Here is an 11,354-nt window from a genome sequence, read left to right on the forward strand (position 1 = left end):
ATAACAATTGTCATATGAGATGTAGGGGCATCTTTCTTATGGGTCCATGTAGAGCTTACAGAGGATTGAGCTATATAGATTCCTTACATTGGTTCACTATATAGGTATGACAGAACAGGAGGACAGTGGAGTGGGGAGTCAGTATATACATCCCTGAGGAAGGGATCACACAGTAATCCATGCTTGGATAATTCTTCCTCACGAGGCACTTCAATGCAACATCTATAACTTCCAGGATACAGATATTCTCCATGCAATCAAGAATGGTATTCCATGAACCTCATCAAATACAGCTCATTCCACAGCCTACGGATGCCATCTATTCAGGCTAGGTTCTGCATGTATAATGCTGCACCTGATGACATTATAAGAGAAGATCACTTGGCACTGCCAATGCTTGGATAATTCTTCCTCACAGGGACTTAACAAAATGTCTATAACTTTGAGAGGATACAGATATTCTACATGCCATCAAGGATGGTTATTCTACAAGAACCTCGGCAGATACTGCTCATTCCACTGACTACAGATGCCATCTACAAAAGCTAGGTTCTGCAAGTATGACCTTGTGCTCACAGAATGAACCATTCGTATCATACGTGCATTCACATTCGTGAATGATTCAATATACGTGTATGGTAAATCATCTTAACGTTGGATTGGATACATAAGAATGGTATTGATTGAATCACATGTAATAGGTTTCAATACTTTAGAAATTATTAAAGTACTAAACATTAGAAAGAGAGAGAAAGAGGGAGACAGAGCAAGAGAGTGGCAGGTAGTTTCAATACTTTAGAAATGCTTAAAATACTAAACATTAGAAAGAGAGAGAAAGAGGGGGACAGAGCAAGAGAGTGGCAAGTGTTATGAGCTAAAGCTTCAACTTCTATGGCAGTATTCCCAAGACCATTCACTTCCTTCTCTTCGTCGTCCTCAGATTCTTCATATTTTTCATATTTTTCATATTTTTCTGATCATCGCCATAATCGTGATGACTGATTCTGATTTTGTTTTTGAGGATCACCATGGTCCATGACTATCATTCATCTGATTATGAGGATCACCATGACTATGATTCATCTGATTCTCGTCGACATGGTGGATCAAGCTTCTGTTCTTCTTGCTCATCATCACGGTGTTCTTGAGATTAATGTTGGCTCTGAGCATGTCCCTAGCTCTAAGGATCTCCTCCCTCATCCTCTCCACGATCATGAGCCACACCTACTGCCCAGAGCTCCCCATCGCTCCCCATGAATTATACTGAGGAGGCTGAGATGTAGCAGAAACCATGGATCATTGCATCCATGGCCTGGCGGCAGAGTCGTTGTAAAGAAGAACACCATAGCCATACCCGAAGACACAACAGAATTGTTGGAGAAATCATGGTCACCAAGATATGGCGGATGAGTGGCGTTCTGATCATGAGCAGCAGAAGAAGATTCATGAGGAGAGAGAGAGAGAGAGAGAAGTAAAAAAAAGTAAAAAAAGTGAAAAAAAAGTAAAAAAAAAAGGAACACGTACTTTTCCCCTTTCCAACGTGTTCGTTTCCAAACGTATTCAAACGTTTGAATGCTACCACGAACACGAATATTACGTTCTATGCTTGTGCTTAATGACATTATAAGCAAATTTTTTAACAAAATGTTAGGAGAGATACCATTGGATGACCTCTAAGAAGCTCGCTTAATCAGGGAAAATGGGTAACAATACTTGGAAGGTTTCCCTCTTTTCCAATTGATCCAGAATCATCCACTTCAAGTAATGAGAGAAATACAATTGCAGGTCTATATAAGTGAGACCTAGATCACAACTAGAGAGCCCTTCCTCTCCAAAGATGTTGGGTCTATCGAGGCCACTTTTATGAATATTCTAGCAGAGCAACTGCAACCCGTGGAATATTTATTCTAGAAGATGGGTTACTTCAGCAACTTCAACCCATGGAATATTTACATGCCCCACAGTTTGACTAGATTGTGGCGGGTCAACCAAGAGTATCAACACATAGACTAGAGATGCAATAGGTCAAGTTGTCAGAATCCCCAGCACAAAGGGGATGCTTCAGATACACACCAAGTAAGTGGAGAGTGGGGAGCATTTCTTTTGTAGATGCAAGGCATATGCAGACATCTGCAGCTGACATGAGGCTCTATTCATCTACAGTTTACCCTATCATGAAGTCTAGATATCGTTGTCAGTTTCGTCACTTCTTGCTTGAAATCAAGATTCACAGAGAGATGTTCATACATACCACAGTTGTAAAAAAGGGTAGAAAGATATATCTCACAAATTTCTTTAAGAGGATTACACCTCCATACTCAGTGAAAGGTGGCAAGGTCACCCTGCAGCAGGTGCAGTCAGCTAAAGCCCGAAGGTAACCACAAGCCCTTGGACATGGAGATTCTAGATTTCATCATAAACTGATTGAAGAGATCAGCTACAAATGCTTCCACGTTGACCATAAGAGGACTGCCAGATAGCTGCCAACCCTGCAGCACTCATGTTACTTCTACACCCTCCAGTTACTATAGATCTAAGTATATTTTAGGTGCATTGTATTGTTGTAATGCATCTCATTGTTGTGCTACCCCAGTCATATAGGCACTAGCTAGATTTGAGAGTTGTTATACCTCATTATTCTTGTACCTTGAGATCACATAAGCATCTCACTTTCCATTGCTATCATTCTTGTACTGCAGTGTTTATTTTGTGCCATTCGCAACAGAGAATGAAAATGTATTTGTAGACATGATTAGTCTTATAGGCCAGTTTTGGCCTTTGATAGACACTAAAAAGAGGGCTTTATCAAAATTTATTTTGGTCCCATTGGTAATTTTTGCCCACAAGGACATTAGTACATCTCTCTAAAATCATTTCCGCTGATGCTCTTGGGTTTTAGGGTTTCAACATCTTTTTAGGATTCATACTCCTGCATTTCTTGATCTGTGGCACCTACACTTTAGGGTTGCTGAACCTGCTCCTCTTTCACAAGGTTCTTCTCTTGTATATATTCTCCTGTACTTACTGACTTTACATCTACGTTAACACTACACAAAAGACCTCATACAGAAAGATGGGCATATTCTAAGAGAACCATTGATGTGGTTTCTCTCCTAGGAACTTCATTAGCCACCATCATTAAGAAACCTTATATCCATGTTTTCGTCACACAAATTACATTCTTTAGGAGACATGAACACTTCAATTCTCAAAGTTCAAGAGCAGATCTATGCAACCAAAGTCGAGTTCATTGGAGCCAACGAAGAATGGAGCAGCATATAGATCAATATGAAAAAGATACAGGAAGAGGATCGCTACTTTTGAATAGGTGGCCTCACCTGGGATCAGAAAGAAAATATCTAGGAGATTCATGTTCCAGCCACAAAAAGGGAAACATATCTCTCAAATTATGAAACCAAGAAGGAAAACGTTGGAGTTCTCTGACAAGTGAAGCTGTTAAACAGTACCAATCATTTGATAGCAAGATGAATGCACTCCCCTACAACTTAAGAAAAAATTTAAGAAGTGTTGTCTACCGTGAGGGAAGAGCAGTAGAAGAAGATTTCTATAAGGCTAAACCATCTTTGATGCTAGATGTATCATATCGAGCATTAGTTTATCAAAAACCTTAGCTACTTCATTTTTTGCATCAAAGCTATAACTATAGTGTTTAAAATTTACATATTTGCCAGAGTGCACCTCCCTGAAGTGGATTATATTTATTTCATGTATCAAAATTTTGGTTCTACATGCCGTCCAAGGCATTGCAGGAACATAATATGAGTTGCTTTCTCTCTCAATTGTTTTCTTTATATGAAGATTGCATGCCAATGTTTAGCTAAATTTTTACTATCTCAACTACACAGTCAAATCTCACTAACAGCACTAATTAAGACATTACGAGTTTGAATGTCATCATCTCTCACATATATACTAAGAAAACACTTGGCTCATATCTCACTAACAGCACTAATTAAGACATTGTTAGTTTGGATGGCATCACCTCTCACACACATATAGGAAGAAAACACTTACTTCAAAGCCCCATACAGTGAGTTTCTCGTCGGTATCAGTGGGCAAACAACTAAAATACAGGCGAACAAACTTGTGTTCATCGTGAATGGATAGATCAAGCTTCTGACTGCCAAAGAATCTGTGTCCGATATCCACAGTATTTTTCTCATGCACATTCAATTTGTTTACGGATACCAATTTTCTTGTTCCAACTATATGACCTTTTCCTCCATTTGATGAGAGCTCAGTACACTTATATGATTGGCGATAGCCTGAAATGCTGCAATGGTATGTCTCCTCGTCATTCTAAAATACATACACCACAAAAGGAGGCAAAACAGTAGAAGAAAAGTTATGTTAGATGTTATATAGTGCCCTAATGCTACAGTAATATGTTATCACTCTAACTTTTAATGCCATACAGCAGAAAAATCTAAATACTAGAAGGAAAAAAATCTTATCAGCTGAGTTTCCTTCTCATGCATGATAATCATAGGAAAATAAGAGAGGATATAACTCATTTTATTGGAATATAGTAGAGATTTCATCTATTTATGCTGGATTTTTCCCTTTGAAATGTTTCCATCTGAAAAGCTCCAGTATCCTAGCAGGGAATTAGTGATATGAGGACATATATCTCCTTACACTGGACATACTATCTTAATTGCCTTAAATCAAAATTAAAACGACTAACCTTCTCAAAAAATAAGCATGACAAACCTTCTCAAAAAATAAGCACGACAAACCTTCTCAAACTAAGCAATAACCTTTGATAAATATGCATGACTGACCTTCTCTAAATAAGAACAGGGAATGCAAGGGCCAGGAGAATAGCATCCAAATGTCACATTTCCACGGGTTTCCTTCCGATCGAAAGCAGGATCATCATTTCTATAAAGAGAAGAGAGAACCATATCCGAGAAAATTTCAGTTGAACAGTTGGGATCAAAGCTTGCACATTATCTCGAGATCTTTGTGATCAATTATTACACCAGACAGGAAAGAAGATTCAGTAAAAGAAAGGTTCACAAAACTTTTATAAAGGATTTGAAACTTTTGTTAGATCTCAAGAATCGTTTTAGCCCATCGAACACACCACAGAAAAAAATTGACAAGACGAAAGCCTCAAAAGTTTGACAAAAATGTTGAATCCTTAAAGATCTTGTTTTAGATTCAGATTATATACAAAATGCAGAGAATGAAATTTTTATCAAGGACTTGTTTTAGTGAAAATCGAACCAAAACACACAGAGGATTCGGTAAAAGAAAGTTTTAACGAATTTGAGAAAGGAATTTGAATGAGATCAAAGATATAGATATTATTTTGGATTGTCAATCAGATGAAACAGAGAAGTAGGTGACATAAATACTTTCAAAAATTTGTGAATTTGGACTAGAGTTAAAAGATCTTGTATAATGTTATCAAATTGGATCATGCAGAAAGAGGGGGGAGGCATTCGTCAAAGTTAAATCTTCACGGATTTGACATGAATCCTGGGTGAGAGAATAAAGTTCTTTACTTTATGCTATCAACCATGTCACAGAAGTGAAGAAACCTGAAGTTAACAGGTAAAGCGAGCTCTTCATATTTAACGGAGTGAATAAAATCCTTTTGATTTCACGGATGACTGACCTTTGAGCAGAAGAGCGAGGCCAGAAAGCAGGAACGAAGAGGAGCAGGAAATGGCAAGTTCTGAGCAGCGAGGCCGCCATGGATTCTGCAGAGAGAGTGAGAGAAAGAAGAGACGAGGAATCAGAAAGTGCAGGCAGATGAAGGATTAAAAATAAATCAAATAAAACATCAAAAAACAAAATAAAAAATGTTATTAAAAACATATACATATGTATGTATAATGTATTTATCTGTTGAACTGTCTCAAAAAGAAAAGAGATCTAACTCCTACAAACAATTACACACACACATGTGTGCATGTGTCTGTGTGTTTGTGTTTGTGTTTGTGTTTGTGTTTGTGTTTGTGTCTGTGTCTGTAGATTGTTTGTGTGTATGGTGTTGGCCAGATGCAACCACACACAAAGGGGTAGTTGAGTTGGTCGTGGATAAGAATAGAGACAAACACAACGAGAAAGAGAGAGACCGGTTCTGGAGGATGGTAGATGCCCAACACGGGAGAAACAATCTCACCCTTGGGCCCTTATTCGATCTAGTCATAGCGTGTGTGTGTGTGTGTGTGTGTGTGCGTGCCACCTGGCTAACATTGATATTGGCATTGAAAGCCACTTTGTCGTGCATTGCTCTTTGTTAAACCATGCACCCCTTGTTGCTTGATTAATGGGGCAATCCTGATCTCTCTCTCTCTATATATATATCTCAAAACGGCTTTACAAATCACAATCGTGCACGTGCTCGATAGAATTAGACTACCCCCAATCCTCCTAGTTGATGGATTGCCACATTGGCAGTAAGAGATCCTCTCTCGCAACCTCTTGAAACAAGTAGGTGACTTAAAATAACTACTATGGAAAAGGTACTAGGAAAGAGGATGTATGTCACACAAGGATTTCCCACTTTTGGGCCATGAACAAGGTCCAAGTGGGAGATAACGTTAACAATAGCCAACACATCTATCTCATGGGGGGGACATGATGGGGAATATGTCATATGGATACTTAAGCTATTGTGAAGGAAAGGACAATTGCCCCCCAACTCTCTAACTTGCTCTTATCTTGATACATACCATCACTCTACTTATTATTAGTGTTTGTTCACATTTCCTTAATGATAATAACCCTTGTATTTGATATTCCTTAGGTAATACAAAAAGTAGAAACTAACTGGCATTACTAAACCACAAGGTCTTTTCGAGCAAAACATTAGGATTTGTCTAGTCCATTTAGGGATGCGTTCCATTCTTCCTTAAAATGAAAATTAGACCCTCGAACTTGTGACATTAAACGACATGTTTGTGTATGTAAACATTATATGCCTCGAGCAATATCCCTTACACAGAAAGTCGAATGCGCCATATAGGAGGAGCCTAAAAAAGGAGGAGTTCTAAGGAAGAAGCATTATTGTCTAGTGAAGTAGAAGTGCGAATGAAAAAAGGTCATCAAAGGCTCGTGCGAATCTCTACTTGCAACTCCTATATGCTACGATGCGGTGGCAATTGCAGCTGTTGGCCCGGCCAATGCAACGAGAGGAAGATGGTGGGCAGGCTGAGGCGGCAACACTTTATTTGTCCCCCGACTGACCACCTCCGATCGGACCAGACCCAACCGGACCCGAACCAAGCGGAACCAGAACCATCCAGACGAGACGGGACCGACCAATGTTCCTACTCTTTTGTTTTTCTTTATTTCTTCTTCTTCTTCTTCTTCCTTTGTCTCTCCTCAAGGAATAGGCCTCCTCTTGTTTTCATCCTCAATTTTTTTTTTACTTCCTCCCCTTTGAGAGGTCACCATTGTTCCTTGCCCCCCCCCCCCTGTTTCTGTCTCTGTTTCTGTTCCTTCTTCACCCCCCCCCCTGTTCTCCATGGCTCTCCTCAAAGCTTCCATCCTTTCTTCCTCTCTTCGCCTCCCATCGAATCCCGACCAATTCTCAGCTTCTGCTTCTTTCTCTAGGGTCTCCTTGCCGCAGGCAGGTCTATGCAAGAAACAAAGCTTCAGCAGCAGAACAAGTATTTCCGCCACGCGCTGCTTCAATGCTTCTGCAGATTCCTCCGCTTCCAGTTAAGTTAACTCTTCTTTTTCTTCTCCTCCTCTCATTTCTTGTACATTGATCTTCTCGTGTTTTTATCTCCATTTTTATGTCTTGCATCTGTGGAAGTATATTTATACTAACCATGGTTTCTTCTTCTTTGTCACAGTTAATGTTTCAGCTGTGGAAATTCATTATACGAAGCATGCATTTTGCATTAGAAATACATGATGCATCATACAAGCATGTGTTCTTTCATATTGAAGATTGAATAATTAGAAATACATTTTGCATTCCTATTGAAGATTGAATAATTAATACATGATGCATTAGAAATACAAGCATGTGTTCTTTCATAATGTTGCATTCCTTGGAAATACATCATGCATGCTTTTTGCATTAGACATGAGTACACTATGTATCATGAAAACATGTTTTATTATTATTATGTTGCATTCTTTGGAAAAATACATGATACACGGAAACCGGTATATACCATTCACGCATTTATTTTTGTCATAATGGTGTATTCTTTGAAAGAGACATCATACATGGAAATAAGTTATACATCATTAAAGCATGCATTTTTCTCACATGTGTATTCTTTGAAAGAGTCATTATACATGGAAATGCATCATACACGCATCTGAGGATTTATTCAATGACGTTGTTTGCTGGTGCAGCCTTGGATCCAGCTCTTCAGATTTCTTTGAAGAGAGCAGTTGCAAAGAAAGCAGTGGAGCTTATCAAGCCAGGAATGATTGTTGGACTTGGAACTGGAAGCACAGCTTCTTTGGCTATAGAGGAGTTGGGTAAACTCATTCAACAAGGGAAGGTAAAAAATTATAACATTAGCAAGAGGGTATTTTTCTTGGCTTTAGGCGATTTTTTCAAAGGTCTAGTAGATCTCATGTTCCTATGTGAAAACCTTATTTTTAACGTGGTAACAAAATGCCCCCAACTTCTGATGCGAAAGCCATCGAGCAAGAAACCTGTTTTATAGGTTTGTAATGTTCCTCAAGTTTCAATTTTCAATCAGAGGGATCAAATGCATTTCCGTGCTACTATTACATGCTACTGAATTTATCTTCTAAATATTGCAATGTATTTAAATTGCTGGTATTAGTGATGGAGGTCCCAGTAGTTGACCCTTTGTGCTTGCCTAGTCATCTTTGAACTTCCAGCATATCAAGGTGTATAACTCCAATCATCACGATAGGCCTTTATAAATTGCTAATTCTTGATTGGTGCCAAGTGCAATGATGTGTCCTGCCTATAATCTCACCTTATACGGCTTCAGTCTGCCAGTTCCACTGCAAGGTGTTTTCCATAGTCCTTGATGTATTCATTTATTTGCTGATGTTTTGGGGTAGCTAAAATATCGCCTTACAAAAGTCCTAATGCGTTGTACTGTTTTTTTGAGAAGAAATGTTTCACCTTTTATCGTTTTTGAACTGTAGCTAAAAGATGTGGTTGGAGTTGGAATGAGTTATCAGTCAAAGGTTCTGGCAAGGCAATTTGGTCTGAAAACTGTAAGTATAGCATATTCCTCTTTTTTATCTATCCATTATCGTTCCATAAAACAATTTATGCCTATACAAGCTATCTCACCATGTGTGTGATCTTCTCTTTAATAGGCTGATCTAAATGATGTGAGCACAATCGACTTATCTTTTGATGGGGCAGATGAAGTAGATGCATCAATGAACTTAATAAAGGTTAGCAGTTCCATATTCTGATATATACATGTTAACCTACTAGAGAATCATGAGATAAAGTAAATAATCAAATGCATATTTTCTGCTGTGGCCTTGTCTTAGCACTTTTAGCTATATCTTTTTGGTACAGGGTGGAGGTGCTGCACATACTATGGCAAAAGTAAGAGAATTTTGCGTATTTCACTTTTTGGGTTGAATATATGTAGTGACAAATTGTGAATGTTACCATTGTCTGTAATTACAGGTGGTTAATACTATGGCTAAGCAATGTATAATAATAGTAGACCAGTCAAAAATTGTTTCTGAACTTGGCACAGCATTTCCAGTTACAGTGAGTGTTTAACATTTCTTATCAAATTCTGTTTTTGTTCCAGGCATCCTTTTGCATATTTTGTATGGATACGCAATAAATCTCATGCTCATTCATGAACACTTCTCTGTTCAGGTTGAAGTTCTTCCACCTGCAATTTTACCAGTTCTTCGCCAATTGGTTGCATTAGGGGGAGGTGATTTATTCACTATATGAATTCTCTAAGTCTAATACTTTTCTTCATAGGCGATTGTTTGGTAATGATTGACTGTCGTAATATAAAATGCTCAATGCGTTTTTGTGGAGTACCTTGTTTGGGGACAATGTTCAACAGTGCTGTATTTCTTCCATATGCCATTCTGCAGAGATACATTCAATCATTGCAGTACTTGCTTGTGGAGCAGAGAGTCCCTAACCTTGAATTATACATTTGATAATGCCATGGAAATCCACTAGGTTCAGTATTTAGTCTATATGGGCATGTTTTTATTCGTGTTCTTTGATGGCACTGTAAAATATTTTTATTAACATCTTACCCACTCTAGCTTTCTGTAAGTTAATTCTTAAGCTTTTGGTTTGAATTTGAAAAAGCTGTGTATAATTTTTCATTTTCCCTTTTAGAGCCTGAAATACGAAATGCTTTACGGAAAGATGGACCTGTAATCACAGACTTTGGGAACATGGTGGTAGATGTCAGGTATGTATATGTATACACTTCCATTCTATCTGTAATTATATACTCATTTAAAGGAAGTAGATACTTAAGGAAAGGATGCTTTTAAAACAAGTGGAAAACCCCAAAATGTGGGACTTTTTCTTTATTTCCCCAAATTCCCTCAGTCAACCCCTGAAGGAGCTCATCCATTTTTCTTTCTTTTGGGGGTTAATCATGTGCAGGACATAAACAAAAACTCAAGGGCATTTGAAGGAGAAAGAAAAATTTAGAGTTATTTTGTAGTTGCTCCCTTTAGATGATTAAAGTTGCATTGCAATAGAATCTCTTATATCTTATATAAATGGTGATTGGATCATGTCCCATGCTATGGCAAATCACATTGTAGACTTGTCTGATGACTGTAGTGACATTGGTATCTTATTTTGTTTGGAATGGGCTTACCTTACTGGAATAGCTTTTCAGACAACTGAGGTTGTAGGTTTGAATCCTACTTTCACATATTTGCTACAGAATATGCAATTTCTCCTAAACTACAGACCACATAGGTGTATGAAAGTACCAATCTCAGGGTTTCCAAACAATTGGCATAGCCATCTCAACTAAGACCATATCAGCAATAAATATGATACCGATTGACATCAGTATCTCTTGCTGTTGTGTGCTCTCTGACTCAATATACAGATTAACATTGATACTATGGCTTTACAGATTTCCTGCAGCTATAAAGAATCCAGCAGAACTTGAGCGGGCAATTAATATGATTCCTGGAGTGGTTGAGAATGGTAATTAACTAACAAATCCATACCATTATATCTTGGGTTATCATAGAAATCTGTCGAAGCATGCAATGGAAAATTTTCATGGCTTTCCTGTTCATGTATTTTCAGGTCTTTTTGTTGGTGTAGCTGATTCTGTGTTTGTAGCTACACAAGATGGTGATGACATTGCAGTTGTAGAACTTGCCGAGTTTGTCAGAAGCTT

General features: G+C 38.2%; 2 protein-coding genes across 3 annotated transcripts; one reads left to right on the top strand and one right to left on the bottom strand.

Moving 5' to 3' along the window:
• Window positions 1–3,945: 3,945 nt before the first annotated feature.
• Window positions 3,946–5,785, bottom strand: LOC147847335 (uncharacterized). Of its 2 annotated transcripts, XM_087339307.1 has the most exons (4): window positions 5,648–5,785; window positions 4,806–4,905; window positions 4,015–4,320; window positions 3,946–3,969 (listed from the first exon to the last, which is right to left on the bottom strand). In XM_087339307.1, exons 1-4 carry the CDS (start codon window positions 5,725–5,727, stop codon window positions 3,961–3,963), a joined length of 495 nt encoding a protein of 164 aa, XP_087195433.1. In that variant the 5' UTR covers window positions 5,728–5,785; the 3' UTR covers window positions 3,946–3,960. The 2 variants fall into 2 exon arrangements, with proteins under 2 accessions (XP_087195433.1, XP_087195432.1); XM_087339306.1 differs by lacking the exon at window positions 3,946–3,969 and having other exon boundaries at window positions 3,985–4,320.
• A 1,690-nt stretch (window positions 5,786–7,475) lies between these two features.
• LOC147847336 (uncharacterized) lies at window positions 7,476–11,349 on the top strand (the record flags this gene model as incomplete). The annotated part of the gene is made up of 10 exons (XM_087339308.1): window positions 7,476–7,700; window positions 8,353–8,504; window positions 9,130–9,201; window positions 9,307–9,387; window positions 9,518–9,547; window positions 9,632–9,718; window positions 9,833–9,893; window positions 10,319–10,394; window positions 11,082–11,155; window positions 11,261–11,349. Coding segments are annotated over exons 1-10 (918 nt in total), but the record flags the coding sequence as incomplete, so codon positions are not given.
• Between the last annotated feature and the right edge of the window lie 5 nt (window positions 11,350–11,354).

Source organism: Azolla caroliniana, unplaced genomic scaffold, assembly GCF_043228905.1.
Source record: "Azolla caroliniana isolate FFs.n. ecotype wild unplaced genomic scaffold, voAzoCaro1.0.p SCAF_1162, whole genome shotgun sequence".
Lineage (NCBI taxonomy): Eukaryota > Viridiplantae > Streptophyta > Polypodiopsida > Salviniales > Salviniaceae > Azolla > Azolla caroliniana.